This window comes from Cervus elaphus, chromosome 9 (assembly GCF_910594005.1).
Source record: "Cervus elaphus chromosome 9, mCerEla1.1, whole genome shotgun sequence".
NCBI classification, from domain to species: Eukaryota; Metazoa; Chordata; class Mammalia; order Artiodactyla; family Cervidae; genus Cervus; species Cervus elaphus.
The window spans coordinates 47,839,927-47,859,691 of record NC_057823.1 but is presented as its reverse complement, the minus strand read 5'-3'; the positions used below and the strand labels follow the sequence as shown (position 1 = coordinate 47,859,691).

The window sequence follows — 19,765 nt, the reverse complement described above, 5'->3', positions numbered from 1 at the left end:
ATAAAACCATCAAATGTCAATTGCTTTATATTTTCCAAGGGTTGTTCATGATTCTCACTCTGGCAACTGTTGGAATAAAAACCACAAGTATATTACTAATATTCATGGCATAAACTCCAGGTCTAGGTAGTGAATGCAGACTGTCTTCTCTTCAACCTACAAATTTTCAATTAGATGACTTTTTCAACTGAATAGGATACTGATTTGCTGACAACCTGCCAGGCAATGAGAATTTTGGCGAATACAAACACAATGGACAAATGAATTTTTTATTATAAAACTATACAAAGAGCTATACGAAAAGTGGTAAAACTATAATTGTTGGTGAACAGTAAATAAGTGATCCTTTGGGCCACAGTAAATGATCCACACTATGATGGTGTGGGAATCTTTTCCTAGATGTGGAATAGTATACCTAATAAACAACACATTACAAGTAAAAGGACTTCAATGACTTGAGCAAAAGTATACATAAAATCACTTCTAAATGTAATCTGAAGAATTTTTTAAAAAGCCATCACTGGACTTCCCTGGTGATCCAGGGGTTGATTCTGTGCTTTTACGGCAGGGGGTGCAGGTTCGACTGGTCAGCTAAGTTCCACAGGCCACTCAGTGCGGCCAGAAAAAACAAAAAGCCATCACTTGCTTGGATTCTGAAATTCAGTTTCAAATTGTATCTGTTGTTTCCTACTCCAATTTATCCTTCTTAGATAAGGGGGTGAGCAAACTTTTTCTGTAACAGAGGGAAATAATCAGTAAATAATTTAGACTTTGCAGGACTTACATCACAACAATTCAACTCTGGTATTCTAGTCAAAAGCAGCCAGAGACAACTTGTAAACAAATGGGCAAGGTTGAGTCCAAAAACAGGCAGTGTATCTTAGTCTACCAACCTCTGTTCCAGATGATCTCCAAGATTAGGAGAAAGTGGAAAAGGTAACTATGTATTCCAATAATTAGGATAAAGTATTTTTCTTTTTATATCTCCAATATTTGACACACATGCTGCTATCCCTAAGGTTAACACTAAAAAATGAGCCATGTTTAATATCTAAACTCTTTAAATTAAAAGGATCAATCACATATAAATTTAAGCCTTTAGGGACTTCCTGGCAGCCCAGTGGTTAAGACTCTGAGTTCCCAGAGTGGGGGGCATAGGTTTGATCCCTGGTCGGGGAACTAAGATCCTACACACTATATGGTGCAGACAAAAAAGAAAAAAATTAAGCTTTTATGAGAACCATTAGTCTGAAGTATCTTGATAATTAGAAGGAGATTCATTTATAGATTAGACGTTTACATTAGAAATATATAAATAATTACTATTTTGAAAAAAACAAAAAATACAGAAAGGCAGATTTTAGGAATCACAACCCAACGAAAATAAAGAATTACCAATCATAAAAGAGGTTTTAGCATTTACTTATTTTTTTTACTTTTTCAGCTGTGCTGCACAGCATGTGAGATCTTAGTTCCCTAACCAGGGATCGAACCCACACCCACTTGAACTAACCCACGCCTGCACACAGTGGAAGCAGAGTCTTAACCACTGGACTGCCTGGGAAGTCCCCAGTTTTACCATTTATAATTACCCTACTTGGAAAATACTCTGCTAAGAAATAGAGTAGTAAACACAGCTGGTTTTAAAGTAATGACTTTATTAATAAATATACATCCATATGATGATGTAGATACAAATCATGAGCACTACTCCATTCCCATACACATAATTGCACACGAGTAGCTCAAGTTCATGGACATAAAAACATATACAGTATCTATTCAGACTTTTTACAGCAGAGGACAGCGTGCTTATATCAGTTAACTGGTAACTGTTTTCTCCATAATTATCTGTGGAAAAATGAATCTGTGAAACTAAAAGAATTAAAGTGGTCTGATTACTATAAATCACATACTTGATTTACTGTAGCATTAAATTTTCCAAAATTAAATACATTATATGTGAGAGAACAGATTTATCTACTTGGGGGGAGTAAGGGGAGAAAGCAAAGGAAAGATTTAGATACATCCTAGAGTTTAACAGCATATAGTTAAGATATAATAAAGAGAAAAACATAATAGCATCAAAACATCTTATGTCAAAGGGAAAAAAATGTTTTAGAACAACTGTTGTGAATTCTTATGTTTTACTATAAAGGGATCATAAAATCTTACTGCATATATAGACAATGACTGACAGAGTAGCAGTTATTGTCAACATCCCCTGAATTGTTCTTTTAAAGCTTCTTAGAATATAAAAGTTCGCTGTTGTTTTTTTTTTCATTTAGCTCATACACTGGCTTTTCCTACATTGTATGAGTCACCTTTAACCTAATAAATGGATCCAGATCATTTCTTTTGCTCCTTAATTTAAAAAAAAAGTTACTTATCTCATGAAAAAATACATGTAAATTCACACAACCATCAGTTTGGAATTAATATTACCTTTACTACCTTAACAGATGTTTCTTTTAAAAAGTAAATAAAAAATATAAAGAAGTTTTTAGTAAAACTGAAACACTGATTTTTAAAACATCTCCAAATATTTAAAATTAACAGATACTTTTTTTTTCAAGACACTGTGCTAATTTTTTTTAATATCCAGTGCAAAACTCCAAAGATAGTATCAAAATCATCCCACACTAAAGATTAGTTATGCAAAGTTATATCTGTCAAAAAATGAAAATTTCATCTGTATTAGCTCCTAATATGTTGATATAAGAATAAATAAGGCATGTTAAAATATTTTTTAAAGAAAAAAGTAAAGCAAACTTACTTGAATAGCAGATCACTTTCTGACCAACATTTTAAATATAGAATAGTGAAACCTATTTTGTGAAGAACAGAATTACACAATATAAAATTAGCAATTTACCTTTCAAGGAACAAGTATACAGTGGGGGAGGGGGGGGGAAAGCCAGTTTCCCCCAACTGATTATATTAAAGTATAAGGAATTATTTAACATGCTATTTCAGTGTTTATCATGACAAGAGACAGTGTTACAAAAGATGCACAACATAGTCTTTGTAGAGAAGTAAAAATATTTTCTATGTTAAGACTTCATTCATGTTATCACTTAGATGTCTTTCTCTTCAACATGGCACCAATAAACTGTTCACAAGGAGAAAAGGAAGTAGAATAAGGAGATGCTCCTCAGCATACAGATCTAATACTCCAGGTAACTTCTCATAAAACAGAAAATTCAGCTTTCTAAATGGGGTTATCCAATCACTTTTTTTCCTGGAACTAGCTCCTGATTATTAATAAAACACTGTTATGGACATAACTTCCTTTAGTTGATCTCACCATTTCATTAACTTGTATGTAAGATTCATCATACAATAATACACCTGTTTATCTTCTGACACACAGCACAGCACCACTGAGAAGATGTGCTGGAGGATGGAGAAACGGGAGGGGAACAAATGTAGGAAAACGCAAGGAGAAAGGGCATGTGTAACAAAATCAGGAAAGAAAATAAAACCGAAAGGGAAACATCAAATGGGCACACCATAAAACACAATACACAGGCAAACCCCTGACTATGATATATGTAATTCTATGGGAGAACAGTAAATTAAACAACTGCTTTCAGGAATTCAAACAAGGACTTCTAAGCAGCCAACTGCTGAACATCATCTTGAGAAACAACTGAATGACCAATACATAATAAAAGTGGATGGATGAACATATGAATACAGATGTAAGCATCTGTGTGTGTCAGAAGTTATACTGTTCTAAGTAGATTTATATTAAAACGTTTGTATTTTAAGCTTCTGCAAGAAGAAACTGTTATAGCAATTTAGCTGCCAGAATGTTACAACTAATTATGTAGTCATCCAACATTGCTCTCTATGGTTTGTGCAAAGCTAAAATTGTTGAGGTCACTGTCTTAGAAGCCAGTGCGCACACAGTCCCCACATAAAATGCAACACCTCTTACTGTAAAGAGCAGCATAAAGTCCAGCTCTTTGTGTCAGGCATCACTGGAACACCTGAAGGCTTGCTGCTTCTTTCCTGATAAAAAGGTTATGAAACATGACATCCATTTGCAACCAGAGTTTGCATTAACTGAGAGCAAACCCAAACAACATAATATGTGCCCTTTGGAAATTTTAATTATTTTAAAAATCTGGGGGTCCTACAAACCTACATTATAATTTCAAAGGCATTTAAGCTCACAAATACATACACAGTAACTTTAATTCAGTGGACTTTTTTTTCCAAATCCAAATTAGATTTTTCCAAAATCCAATTTTTTTTCCAATTCCAAATCCAAATAATAATCTATTTAGATCAAACTCAGAATAAAAATGTATATTAATGAAGACTGCTTTCAAAAATAGGGACAAGAGATATCCCTCTGTCCCTTCTATACATGTCTTCCCAATGTTTTTTTTTCTTTCCTATCTATCTTGCTTCTAAAGCAAAATCTGTTGGAAAAAAATTTATTTTGGATGAAGTGGTCTCACTAGAGCCACGATGAGATTCTTAATTAAACTAATCAACATATTTCTTACATGTTTCATGCATAGATGGATTCCTATTTCTTAATATTTGGGTTCCGACAGTCAGAAAACTGCATCTTGTTTGTACCAATTTTACAGTCTACCATTCAATTTTTGTCCTTTGGTAGATATAGACCTGAAACCACAGTAAGTGCTAATGCAATGGGACAATTTATCAGAAAAAATTAAAAAATATTTTTTAATAAATGATTATTAAACAGTGTTTTAAGCATAATGCTTTGTAACTAAGTATATAAAAGGCAAAATGTATTAACTATAGCAACATGCAGACCTTAAGAATATTTCTTTTTCTATTATATTAAATATGCTATTCTCAGAATGCATTGTATTTCACCAAAAATGTAATGTGCAGTTTTTATTAAAAAGTTTAAGTTTTTTGATAATATGAATTGTTTGTAGTGTTTGGTATACATGCTCTTAGGCAATTAAAAAATATACAACCTAAACATGGCTGAAAGGCAAATGCTAAAGAACTTTTAAAGGAATAATGGTTAAATCAATTAATGCCATGTAGATAAATAAATAAGAAACTGTTTAAACCTAGAATATTAAAAATAAGATTTTTAAAATATGAAGTCTATGTAAATGCCAAAGCATATATCTGTGTCCTGTTTCATGAACATAAATGTTACCAAAAAAACCCTCCAGCCAGGACCTCAAGTCATCCTGAATCATTAGTTTTGCTTTGTTCCATCAGTTAAAAATACCTTAGATATTATCTTTATTATATTGTAAGCTAACTTCACAAACTAATAGGTATAATGGTTTCAACTGTGTAGCACATAAAGCATTTAGAATGACAAAAAAATAGTAATGAAATGAGATACAACCAAGACTCTAAAGGAAAAGCAAAAACGATTTAGATGGGTGTTACACTTGAACCTATGTACAAATACAAAGCCACTGCTTATGCCTTGAGTGCATCTGTCAGCATATGACAGTTTCTGAGCAAAAGCAGATAAAAAAAATCAAATGGGAAAACAACTTTGGAAAGCCCAGGCCATATCATGTATGTCGAAATAAAACCAAGAAGCTTTGGGATTATTCACAATCTTCCTTCTAAACCTGGCCCTCCTTTCCTGCTCATTCACTCATTGGGTGGCTTGATTTCGCTGCTGGTTTCCTCCACCCCATGAACAGCTCTACCGTGTATCATAGGGTAAGGAAAAGCAGCAGTCCCACAGCCATAGCCAAGATCGGCAAGACGGGATAGAGCTTTAATGCTACCTGGAGGTCTCCCTGGGCTGACTTTGTATCCTGCAGCTTTAGTTGTACCCAAAGGTCTGCCTGGACTTGTTTTAAATCCAGCCGCTTTGGTGGTTCCCAGGGGTCTGCCCGTGCTGGTCCGGTATCCTGCTGATTTGGTGGTTCCTGAAGGCCGGCCACGCTTACCAGATCGGTTGAGATTTTTCTTTTTCTTTAGTTCATCTTTTATCTCTATGCTTCTGCCACCTGCAGTCTGCAAGTGTGTCTCATTTAACGGGTCTTGCCTCTGACAAACCATTGGTTTGTGGCTGACTGTGTGGCTGTATTTGTTTTGCTGGGAGGAATATATGTCAAACTGATCAGCAGCTCTCATGGCATCTTCATTGAGGCAGGAAGGTTTGCCAGGCCCACAAAAAGCTGGATTACTGCTGGCAACAGGATGCATCATTTTCTACCAAAAAATAAAGGACAAATATGCATAAATACACATATACAAATATATATCTGAATGACAGCATTTAGTGGGAAAACAGTCAGTCTCCCAACAACTATGCAGACTCTCTAAAATTAGCTGACAGGCAGGACTCCAGACCACTTATAAACAAACACACATCAGCAGATTCAAAGATACTTCTTTCTTCTCAATTTAATCGCCGGTAAGCATAAATGCCATGCAAGATAACTAACACCAGTACTGATTTAGTAGTCATAATGTTTTCTGCATAGGAATTAGAAAAGTGTGTATGCAAAATCTGTTATATTTTGTAGGTTTTTCTTTTCTAGAAAGTCCGAAAAAAGATAATAAGGATAAGAACTGTTATTAACATGATACTTTTTTTTTTCTTTAGTTTCCTTAACATTCGTAGAAGGTCTCCCTTTGGCCTTTCATTATATTTCCCCCATGTATACTTCTGATCCAGCCAGTTTTCAAAGGTGGATGCTTCCTCAGCATTATCATAATTTATTATTTATACAAAATCCTGACTGTATGTTACATTGTATAAGGACAGAATGTGCCAAGCAAAGAACACAATCTGTTGGCCGTAGGTACTGACTCCTTTCAAACTGCTCTATCCAAACAGGAGGCACCACCAACATAAAGGGTAAACAAAGGCTTCCATTAGCTAAAATAAGTGAACATTTATAAAACAACTGAGGCTTATACTAAAAAATATGTGTAACAATCATAATGCAATACTTTTAAAAGTGTGGTTATCAAGACGAAATGCTGAATATGCAACACTGCTTTGTCCCTTGGCGATAAACATGACATGAACCTTTTCCCCTTATAAGAGCTCTGTAACTAACAGTCCAATGACTATTTTGTCTGTGAAACATCCCTGTGAATTGTATCTTATTTAAAGGCTGTAATATGACCGCCACAATGACAAGTCAGCTCTAAATAGCCACACCATCTAGAAACACAGAAAAAGGGAATCTATACAGACTACAATATTTCAATGAGGTTAAAAAAAAAAAGACATTGGTTCTAATTCATATTTAGAAAGAGTCGCAAAAGTCTATGAAGGTTCAGCCACAAGTTGTTAGACATTTGACTGTACCTTTCATAAATGTAAAACTGCACCAAAACCCCAGTTATGAAAACAGTTACTCCAAGAAGTTATGAACATATAATTAATGTGAGCCAAAACCACTGCAAATGTATTTCAGTCATAAACCTAAAAGGAAATGGGAATCAAGTCAAAGAACTGAATTCAGTTACATTACTAAATATTTGCTAAAAATCAACAGATATAGAGCCATTTTCCAGCTAGCTTAAAAATCTTAACTATGAAGGAAAAACATTTACAGTAGAAGCTACTTGTTTATGGGAGAAGCCTTATGGATCTGAGAACATTAAACAAGACCGGAGCTAAACACAAATATTAAAAGGAGTAATTCCAAACTCATTCCCCAAGCATATAATGAGAAGGAGGTTATTAATTATCATTTCATTTGCTCAAATTCTAATTTCAGATGAGAAATAAGAGATCATCAAGCTATGTTCCAAATGTAATACTATTAACTGAAAGTTACCAGTTTTTGAGTTTTTTATGTGCCAGGTAATAAGTTTGGCACTACATCTCAACTCTATCATCACTACAACTCAGCTTTATAAGAAACATACTATTAGCTCTATTTTAATTTCAAGCAACTTGCCAGGTCACACATTAGGAAACAGTAAAGCCAAATACAAATTCAGATAATGTGACTTTCGAATCAACAGGGTTTCTTCATAGGCACAATTATTATTTGAGTCAGATAATTCTTTAGCTAGGGTGAAGGTGGGGGGCTGTTCTGTGCATTTTAAAATGCTTAGCAGCATCCCTGCCCTCTACCCACTGCACTCCCTAGATGTCAGTTTCTGTACCCTCCTCTTTTCCCTTTCAATTTGTGACAACCAAAATATTTTCCAGACGTTGCCAAATATTCTTGGGGGGGGCGGGCGGCGGGGGACAAAATCTACCACCCATCATGAGAATCACTCAGCTACACTAAAATGAAAACACAAAAGTCAATTCAAAATACTTCTGCTGAGGACTTTCCTAGTGGTCCAGTGATAAAGAATCTGCCTGCCAATGCAGGGGACAAGGGTTTGATCACTGGTTCAGGAAGATTCCAATGCCATGGGCATCACAGCTACTGAGCCCGCACCCTAGAGCCTGTGCTCGGCAACAAGAGAAGTCTTTTTCACAATGAGAAGTCTGGGCACTGCAACTAGAGAGGAGCCCTCTCTCTTGCCACAACTAGAAAAAGCAACAAAGACCCAGTTCAGTTCAGTCGCTCAGTCGTGTCCGACTCTTTGCGACGCCATGAATTGCAGCACACCAGGCCTCCCTGTCCATCAACAACTCCCGAAGTTTACTTAAACTCATGGCCATCGAGTTGGTGATGCCATCCAGCCATCTCCTCCTCTCTCGTCCCCTTCTCCTCCTGCCCCCAATCCCTCCCAGCATCAGGGTCTTTTCCAATGAGTCAGCTCTTCGCATGAGGTGGCCAAAGTATTGGAGTTTCAGCTTCAGCATCAGTCCTTCCAATGAACACGCAGGACTGATCTCCTTTAGAATGGACTGGTTGGATCTCCTTGCAGTCCAAGGGACTCTCAACAGTCTTCTCCAACACCACAGTTCAAAAGCATCCATTTTTCGGCACTCAGCTTTCGTTGCAGTCCAACTCTCACATCCATACATGACCACTGGAAAAACCATAGCCTTGACCAGATGGACCTTTGTTGGCAAAGTAATGTCTCTGCTTTTTAATATGCTCTCTAGGTTGGTCATAACTTTCCTTCCAAGGAGTAAGCGTCTTTTAATTTCATGGCTGCAGTCACCATCCACAGTGATTTTGGAGCCCAAAAAAATAAAGTCTGACACTGTTTCTGCTGTCTCCCCATCTATTTCCCATAAGGTGATGGGACCAGATGCCATGATCTTAGTTTTCTGAATGTTAAGCTTTAAGCCAACTTTTTCACTCTCCTCTTTCACTTTCATCAAGAGGCTTTTCAGTTCCTCTTCACTCTCTGCCATAAGGGTGGTGTCATCTGCATATCTGAGGTTATTGATATTTCTCCCAGCAATCTTGATTCCAGCTTGTGCAAATTTGGCCTTGGAGTACAAAGACCCAACGCAGCCAAAAATAAATAAATAAATAAATAAATAATAAAATACTCCTGTCAAAATTTTTATTCAACTCTTAAGCTACTACTTCCCTGGTGGCTCAGAGGTTAAAGCCTCTGCTTCCAATGCGGGAGACCCGGGTTCAATCCCTGGGTCGGGAAGATCCCCTGGAGAAGGAAATGGCAACCCACTCCACTATTCTTGCCTGGAGAATCCCATGGATGGAGGAGCTTGGTAGGCTACAGTCCACGTGGTCGCAGAGTCGGACACAACTGAGCGATAGCTACTTTGCTTAACTTGAAACTACTACCTCTTCAAATATCCACAAAACCTTTCTATTGATAACATCTACAACATCTAAATCAAATAGATTTGTTTTCCAAATTGAAAACATCAGTGAAATTTGTGAAGAGACCAACCACATTCCTCTCCCCTACAAGTTATAAACTAATTGAGAAATATACACAGGACTTAGATAGGAATCAAAATACTATTTTATTGCCAATAAAATTGGACTAGAGACCACATGCAAATACAAAGAGAAACACACTAACCTCTGAGCAGATTGTAAGAGAAAAAGTGATCCCTTTTTCTTTCTTTTTTCTGGTCATGCCTTGTGGCTTGGGCCACACAGTGAAAGCACAGAATCTTAACCACTGGACCACCAGGGAATTCCCAAAGTGACTTCTTTTTCAATTTTATTATTCAGAAATCACCCTGCTGGAAAGCTCTAGTATAAACAGCCAGAAAGGTACCAGTCCTCTTCCACAGAGAGTACTGCCAGTAAAAGAGAAAATGGTTTTTTTCCTACAATCTGTTGCAATGTTTTATAGTTCATGCCTTTTAAGTTCCTATCACTAACCAAAACCTTCCCTCTGGACCTACTTCCCTTAGCTTCATTTTCTCTTAATATATCAGAACATTCATCATCTATCATCACTATCATGATATATAGTCTCAGCTTACATTATGTTTAGGTTTTCAGAAGCAAGATTCTGCCATATATTCTTTACTCAGACACCAACACCGTTCAACCAACACTGAAGAAAAACACAACATTTAAACAGTAGATGGACAAAAAAAAAAAATTCACCCATCTTCAACTCCTTTAATCTTCTCAGGAATGTATGCATTTGGTTTGTATTATGCTTTTTTAATATTTCATTTATTTATCTGGCTGCTCCTGGTCTTAGTTGTGGCATGTGAAGTCTTAGTTGCTGCAGCATGTGGGATCTAGTTCCCCAACCTGATATGGAAGTTAGGCCCCCTGCTTTGGGAGCACAGAGTTCCAGCCACTGGACCACCAGGGAAGTCCCGGTGTGTATCACGTTAATTTACTTCTGATATGGTTCATTTTTAGTAGAGGGCCAACTCCATGCAAAACACTATTCTAAGAACCAGGACACAAAACAGACAGGAGTAAAGTTGTTTATCCCAGTTAAGACAACAAGATCCTTACTTAAAAGAAGATTTCTAAAGGCTAGTTTAGAAAGGCTCTATATTTTCCTTCCCTGCTAACACCAAAAAATCAGTACAATTCTCTCCTTACTCAATAACTAATTAACAAGCTGGAAAAGAAATTTACTAGGACTGTTACCCATGTAAATAGTTAATTAAAAAAAAGAAACAGTTAAAACCAATCCTTCTCTACTTTCAGGAGTCAACTTTTTAAGATGGGAATCAGCATCATTAGATCCTTGTGTGCACAATCGTCATACACATAAACATACAGTGGTAGGTGCATGTTGAATTGATATGTTTGTACATAGTATGTACACATTCAAGCTTTAATTGTACACTTAATAATGCCTCCCTGGTCCCAGCTCAGGGCTCACCAGATAACTGTTCTTTCTTGACTCGTCGGATACTATAGTAAAGAGTTCACTGAAAGCAATGCAGGCCTCATTTCTTAATTGAGTTAGAATAACTACTACTATAACTACTACATTTCTAGAAAGTTTGAACTGAATGAAATCCAACAATACAAAACCAGACTGTGAAGACTAGCAAAGGTTAATAATCTTTTAAAATAGTTCACTGAATATAAGGGAATCAACTAACAGCTTCTACATTATTTTAACAATGACTAAATTAGAATTCTCTTTTTTCAAATATTTGTTGGGCTGTTCCAGGTCTCAGCTGTGGCATACAGGAACTAATTCCCTGCCCAGGGATCGAACTGGACTCGGTGAGTTGAAAGCATGGAGTCTTAGCCACGGGACCACCTAAATTTGAATTCTTAAAGCATATGCTAAAACTTGCCATCCCTGAAGTTGTTTTACTGTGCATTTAACCCCGGAAGTCTTTTCGTGAGCTGTTCTTTATGAAACAATTCATTTTCCTTCTCCTGAATGTAGCAGTCATTACTGCCAACATAAAGAACTACAACTATTTTTAGTAACTTCAGAACGTATTCATTTATAAACATGGAGAAAATTGTCCTTTTAAGAAATCCAAGTTCCGCTCTCTTCTAAAGAGCAAACACATAATTCTCAGAGGTTTATTTCATGCCATTTGGCTTGTAACAGCCATATAGAATCACAGGCGATTTTATAATTCTAAATAAAAGTCCATTTGTGATCGACTTCACTCAGAAAATCTATTAAGCAAAGGCTAAAACAAATGCCAGTAGCCATGCACTCTGCCCCACCACGGAAAGTTTTGATACTAGAACAGAACATAAATAACGGCCTTCTTTGTCTTCTTTCTCCTCCTTAATTGTGCCCCACTGCGCAGCTTCTCCGGTGCCGGAATCCTTATTTGACAAGAGACGTGTAGAAATATATTACCTGTTGTGCCCGAAAGCGATTTCTTAGTGTATCAGCAATAACAACTTTGCAGGAGATACCCGCCCACACTAGAGAAAGGGCTGTGTAGCCTCTGATAATCAAAATTGATAGCCCGCCGTCGTGCACCGGGAGTTCTGCAAGCTGCACAAGTCACAGGCTACTCCATCTAGATGTCCATCTCGAAGTCGGCAGGCATTAATTTAAAGTGGCGGGGGGAGAAGTGATTCTGACCTCTCGAAGAAAAGAAAGGGTGACCCCTCCCCCCGCCGCAAGAGGAATTTCCCCCCAATAATGGCTTCAAGCCCAGCGAAGAGCAGGCTACAAACCGGGGCCCCTCCTCTCGCTCCGGGCTAGGCCAGAGCCCCTTCTCAGACGCGGGCCGGAGACCTCTTCTCACCAGCTGGCTAGGCCCTCATTCTGGCCTTCTCCTTGCCTTTTCCACGAGCACCCGCCGCCCAGACTCTGCCCCCGGCCCTTCTGACAAACCCCCGCGCGTCTATTTACCTCAGCCGCTACTAGCCCGGCCCCTCAGCGGGCCCAGGGGCTGCCCATCGGCTGGAAACCTCCCGCTGGCGCCGCTCCTTTCCCAGCCCGACGCCTCTATACTGCGCTGAGAACCCGAGACGGAGGGAAAAGCAGCGAGGGCGTTGGCGGCGAAGCGGACGCTGGTTCCCAGCTCCCACCGCAGCCACCGCTCACAGATCTGCCCCGGACGCAGGAGGAAGAGGCCGCCACAGCCCCGTAGAGCGAGGTGCGGCGTGCGCGAGCTCGCGAGTACCACGCACGCACACGCACGACGCGAGACCCAATCTCCCGCCGAGGACCAGCACGCAAGCCTGGGGAAGAGTAGCCCAGGGAGCCTGACTGCGCTTGCGCGGCAAGAAGAGGGCAGGAGGCGGGGCTTAGGCCACAGCTACTTAGGCTCTGATGCAGATCGCGCTCTCCAAAGGCTAATAACTTCGTGAAGTTGACTTTTATCGCACTGAAGTGATACTGGATCTATTACTGACCCCATTTTTCAAATTAGAGGACTAATAAATGATGGAGCTAGGATTTGCACCCAGCATCCTTGTTCTAGAAACTTGTGTTTTTAATTGCTGTTGGCAAAAAGATTGCCTTATTGTTCTAGGCGCTGCCCAAAGTCCATTGAAAGGACCAGCCTTTTAGTTACTTATGGATGGGCGGGGTGAGGTCTCCACCTGCAAATATTAATAAAATGGGGAATATTCAAATAATGAGGTGTTTGAGCCCTCAGTCCTAGGATCACGTAATAATGAAGTCTCATTTTGTGAGGCTAACTTTAAGGGTTAATAATGAAGTTTTTATATCCATGATCTCCTCTGAATTACCATATTCTTTATTCCACCATCACAGGGATAGGACAGGTAGTTTGCTTACAAGATCTCCATTTATGTAGCTACTGCAAGATTTCTGACTTATGGGTCACCTCATACAAGCCAATTTTGCAAACGGTATTAGTTTCCCCAGTTCTTCCGTCAGTTAATTCAAAGATGTCAGAAAGGGGAGGATTCAGAATTAGGAAGGCTGCTGAGCAGAAGATAGATATTTTTAAAAGCATGATTGTTTTATGTTTTAAAATATTTTTCCCAGCCACACCAGGCTGCTTCCACGTTCCTAATTCCCCGACCAGGGATCGAACCCAGACCCAGCAGTGAAAGCGTGGAGTCCTAATCACTGGACCACCAAAGGATTCCCAGGAAGGCAATTTTTCTGGCAGTGTGGCAAAAGCCCGAGGCAGGTACTTGACCCTTTTGCCCATGCGATGAACACTGTTTTAAGGATATAATTCTTTGCAATGATTTGTACCACGAGTACAGCATTTGGCCCAGTGCTGCTGCCAGCAGGAAATAAAGGAAGAGTAACAACTTTTCTGGGTGAACACACAAGGAGGAACATGGCAGTCCATTGAGTCACAAGAGCCAGACATGACTTAGCAACTCAACAAAACAGCAGCAGCAACAACACAAACCAGGAGGCAACCCAAATAGAGTACACAGAACAGGCAAGCTCAATCATTTTCTGGCAAGCAGGGTTCTGTAACAAGATTCTAACTCTCAATCTATAAATAATCCTATAAAATACTAGAAAACAGGACTGATCATACTAGTATTGTTCACATATAAAAGAAAAATACCAACACAGAAAACTAAAACATATACAGAGATTTTAAGGCACATGAAGTAGCCTTCCAAAGACTTTTTAAAAACAAGTTTTTTCTAAGCAAGATTTCTTTTTTATTCTTGAAAGGGAAATATAAGCATGTACTGTAGTGCTGCCATACCATGACTTTTCCAGATCCTTAATCTTCGTAACTTTAAATTTTCAACCAAAATGGCATTTATATATAAAACCACTCAAGAAGAAAACTTGTCAATGCCCCGGTGGTCCAGTGCTAAGGGCTCTTGCATTGCCAAGGGCCTGGATTCAATCCCTGGTAGGGGAACTAAGCTCCCCACAAGCCGTGAGGTATGGCCAAAAGGAAATTTTCATACCAGTAAGATCAAATGATTTGAAGGCCCAATGGAGAAGCAGAGGAACTGAGGAAGTCAGACATTCCCAGGTTTGGGACCTTGGACAGTATATGCGTGTGTATGCCTGTGTGTGTATATGCACACGTGCATACACACGCTCAGTCACAGCCCACCAGGCTCCTCAGTCCATGGGATTTTTCAGGTAAGAATACTGGAGCAGGATGCCATTTTGTCCTTCATCTTTCCCACCTAGACAGATTGTGTCTCCTGCACTGGCAGTGAAGATTCTTTACCATTGAGCTGCCTGGGAAGCCAGCTTGGACAAATCACTGCGTTTTCCAAATGCTTCCACATGTGTGAAATGAAGGTAAAGTCAAAGTACTAAGAATACAGGACAGACATAGTCCCTAACCTCAAGAAGCTTACCTTCTGGTGCAGCAGACAAAAAAATGCAAATAATCAAAATACAGTGTTAAAAGCAATAATCTGGTATTTTCAGATAATTATCTCAAGTTGGTCTTACTGAGGTACTGTAGTACACAGAACATGGCAGAATGTACAACTAGTGCTGAAAGAGGCTTTTTCAAGAGCATTTATCCTCACTTCATTTGTAGAAAGAGCACACTTATAATTGTCACACTATTTGACTTATATCCAAACATTTCTTCTTCAAAAGTGTACACCTGTGAAACAGAATTTGGACTCAATTCAACATTTTGCATTCCTTCCCCAACAGCCTCAACCCGGCCCAGAATAGGCCAGATCATATAGGCAAACCATCATGATAAACGGTGACTGTATACATGCGAAAAGGCCAAAAAAGGAATATTCAAATAGAGTGGGAACTGGCTGCCGCTTAAAGACCTTTCAATTAAAGCAATGAGTGCTCTAAAATGCTATTCATTTGAACTGAAAGATACCTATAGGAGAAATGAATTTCATTTTCTAGATTTTGGTTTATCAGTAGTCACTGACTGTCCTTGCTAGTATATAGCATATAGCAACACTGAAAGATACAGCAATACAGAAAGAAAACTTAAGAAAATGCACTCCCCCACACCGATTGTAGTAAGAGTACTAATTATTTAGGCACTGTTTTTATATGCTGTAATGATTTACATGTATTATTTCATTTCATCCTCACAAAAATCCTGAAATAGGTATTACTGTACTCTTTTATGTGAAAAAAGACATTTTAAAGCATTTAAGCAACTTGCCAAAGGTTGTCCAAGTGTCCCCCATATGTGAATTTACTTATGCACATGAACTGTTATACTAAACTGTAATATTATACCTGATATATCATGTAATGACATAAAATCTACTCAAAAAATTCAAAGGATGAGATGTTAAAAATGAAATACAAACAGAGGCTCCAGTATATTCTCCCTGCTTTCCAATAGCTTACTGTTACCCACTTTGGAGACCACTGCTTTAGATAATAGCTAGTCAAAACCCAAGAACAAAGCGAAGTGAAGATTATCAGTGGCTTTCAAATCAAATCACAGAATCATTACCATCCCAGACACACTTACAATAGCAACCCTAGACTTTCTTACAGTTACAGAGGAACTTGTGTTCTCTTTAAGGGCATCTCTCCCGTTTTTCCATGGAGCTTTCCAAATCTGAGATTTAGGCCAAGGGTTGGCCTGGGGGATGGCAAGGATTCTTCCAAAAGTCTACAGTACAACTCTGGGAATCTCAGCTCCCAGAAGACTCTCTCAGGCAAAGGCATGGAAAGAAAATATTACCTTCGATATTACCTTGATATGGCTGGACATGGGCACCTGACAGCCTCCTAGAAATTCAGGAATAAAGGCCAAGGACACTTTTAACACTCAAGGCTGCTAGAACTGCCAGGAGTTGATAGGTTGCAAAAAATCCACCTACTACCAAATGCCAAGTTCAAATGACATGTTTTTGCTGTGGACAAAGAACATTTTTCATACTGAATCCTCACATTTTCTTTATTCCATAAATAAGCAAAATTGTGAAAACAGACTAATATCCAAAATGCATCATTTCCACATATTAAAGACAGTTAGGATTTTCTTAAATTCTGGAACTCTAGGTTTTACAGTAATCCTGGTGATATCTGAGAGAGTAACTCTGAGTTCTAGTTTCCCAAAGGCGTTAGAACATTTTTATTTCACATTTTTTTCCCTCCAGAAGAACAAGGTTAATGCAAATTTAGAGTTTCTTTTTAAAGGTTTGAGCTTCAACATCATGAGCTTCTATAAGCTTATGGCATATCTGGAAGAGGACAAGGTCAAGAAAAATAATCATAACTAAATGTTTTACCTATCATGTGACTTGACAGTATGCACTTATATACCAGTTTGGCCATAACGAACCAGAAAAGTGAGACCACTGATACTGCAGTGGGGACACTGAGAGAAATCGTTTATTTACACTTTTCTTTCCACATTTCTTTTTTTTTTTTTTCTTTCCACATTTCTACTTGGACTCTTGCTCAAATAAAATTATAAGTTGATACAGAAAAAAAAGGACTTTCAAATATCTGCAATTGGTAATATTGCAGATACAGCAGGGAATCTTTACCCAGTAACAGAAATGCAGAGCTGGCCTAAGAGTACAGCACATGTTTCAACAAGTAATGTGTGAGATGCTGCTATATTCCAAGCCAAACGCCTCACTCCGGAGAGATTTTATTAAGGTTTTCTGGTAGTTACAGCACCTAAACTGAGTACAACGTTAAGACATTCCCTCTACCTCTCAACACACATTCATTTGTTCTCTTTCTCTTTATATTTACATATATATCTTTTCAAAAGATTAACTTCAGTTTTTCACGCCAGAGCAGAGAGCATAAAAAAATGTCAACAGATTCTGATTCTTATATAAAACTATGTACCAAAATGTGAAGAACTGGAAGCTCCAGACTCAATTCTAAGAGGAAAAGTATTCTCATGGATCACATTGGGCTAGTCACTCAGAATTTATGCCTGCTGTAAGAACTCAGCATCTGTCATCTTATAAATGACCAAAATGGGACTAAGTAAATAAAACATAGTTGTTTACCCTGAACTTCATTTCAATTACCACTTTCCCCCTCAACTTCTATCTCAAACAAGAGGTAAGTTATCTGCCACTAAAGGACGTTAGCTGGTGGTTTTATAAAGCAAAGCAAGGCATCACAGGAAAAAGAGGTCATACAAAACCAAGTTATAACTTTAGAGACTCTGCTCTCTAGGCTGTGATTTTTAAGGTGCTGGTGAATTACTTAGAAGTGGACTCCACAGCTGGCTTCATGGGATTTATAAACCCCAGGCATTCAAGAGCTGGTTCTGCTCAAAGAAAAACTTCTTTGCATGCAGCATCCGCCTCCTTCAAAAGAAGAACTGCGATCACAGGTGCACAGTGACCACCAGCTGAAAGCCTTAGCATACGGACAAGGCTGGTAAGATACAAAATATATCAGATAATAAAGTGTCTAAAAGGAGGTGGAGAGAATCGAGCCATTATCATTTCATTCTATATTTCGATTTTTTAAGAATAAGCGTCACTGTGATAAAACACCAACTGGCAAATGAACCCATTACTTCACCTATAGTCTATCTTATGCCAAATATAAACACCATCAAAGATTAAGAGGCTTCTTTAGGAAGATATTTTTGGATAGAATTATGTATTTTGGGTTGTGAGAATTTAATAGAGTATAATACTTCTCTCACATGCCTAGCAATGTAAACAAAACTAGATATGCAGCAGAAAACATTTCAGCAAAGATAATTCTAGGAAAATGCAGGCTAACTTTATTTTATAAGAAATTTTAAAAACATGAGCAAATATTGATAACTGCATTTTTTTAAAAAACAAATTAATCTGTACATTATTCAAATTTTAAAAATCAAAGAGTCAGTGTGACACTAAAAAATGTAGTAACAAAGAAATGTGCTTCATTTTAACAAAATACTATCAGTGGCTTATGACAACTAGATGTACAAACATAAAGGTAATAATACTAAAATGATGTAAAACTATGAATCTCAAAGTGATGGAGCAGGCTGAAGGGAGCACCAATTGCCATCAATGTGGGACTGTGACATAGTCTATCAAAGGAAACAAACTATCACTAAGTAATAAAAATAAGGATATAAATAAAATGGTGGGGGTGGAAGAGCCCAAGATGCCTAAAATTTTAAAGAAAATGGTTTATTTGATTCTATTGTTACATGTGTTTTATCTGTTTTCTTCCTCAAGTAAAAAAGTGGATATGTGAGAGATTCAAGAATATACCTGAGATTTTCTGTAAGGATAACTTCAGATTGAGGAAATCATGACTGATACCTCCTGTGACTTTAACCATCTAATACACTATTGAAATGATTTAACAGCTATAATACACTTTGGGTTTTTTCACTTTTAAAAGCTCTAAGTCAGGAATACTCAAAGGAACTTCTGTATCTTTTAAGAAATACAACTATTTAATTCTTGAAAATTTTATTTTTTAAAGACTGACAACCACATGAAGTTCTAACACACCAGGAGTCTGAACATTAGGTGATCCAATTATCACAATTTAAATTAGGATACTCAGGAAATAGATATCAAGGTTTAAAAATATAATTTATGATTCTTTGTAAACTAAATTTCACTGAGAAATGCTTAAAGTCTAAGTCTAAAATGTGGGTGTCATGCTTTTTTAAAAAAAAAAGAAAATTCACAACCTACTCAATAATCCTGAAGAAAAATCGATTGGTAGGGTGTTTATATGTACAGCTGTATAAACGAACACTTTAAAGGGGAAAAACAATCATTCATATTTACAGGTGACAGATCACTTTCACTTCAGGAAGATTAGAAAAGAGCTAGTAGATAGGCACAGAGCCAGAGGTTGTGAAGGGAACGTAAAAGCAGTCAATACTTAAAATTCTTAGCAGTGTAAAGGAATGCAAAAAATTCTTATACTACAAAACTTTAATTTTACAAAACCAAAAAGCAGTCCTACTATGACCCTTATAAGATGATAAAAATTGAAACAAAAACTCTGAACCCATTTTGTAAAAATTCTATTGCAACATTCTTTTTTTTTTTTTTTTTTTTATTTTTTTTTTTTTTTTATTTTTTATTTTTTTTTTTTTTTTCTTTTTTTTTTTTTTTTTTGCAAC

The 19,765-nt window shown here is 37.7% G+C and overlaps 1 protein-coding gene across 2 annotated transcripts; it reads right to left on the bottom strand.

Annotated features, from left to right (window-relative positions):
- Positions 1 to 1,638: 1,638 nt before the first annotated feature.
- On the bottom strand, positions 1,639 to 12,996 carry C9H5orf24 (chromosome 9 C5orf24 homolog). Of its 2 annotated transcripts, none has more exons than XM_043912808.1 (2): positions 12,646 to 12,996; positions 1,639 to 6,186 (listed from the first exon to the last, which is right to left on the bottom strand). In XM_043912808.1, the coding sequence occupies exon 2, from the start codon at positions 6,181 to 6,183 to the stop codon at positions 5,617 to 5,619; it is 567 nt and encodes a 188-aa protein (XP_043768743.1). In that variant the 5' UTR covers positions 6,184 to 6,186; positions 12,646 to 12,996; the 3' UTR covers positions 1,639 to 5,616. The 2 variants fall into 2 exon arrangements, with proteins under 2 accessions (XP_043768743.1, XP_043768744.1); XM_043912809.1 differs by lacking the exon at positions 12,646 to 12,996 and adding an exon at positions 12,142 to 12,572.
- Between the last annotated feature and the right edge of the window lie 6,769 nt (positions 12,997 to 19,765).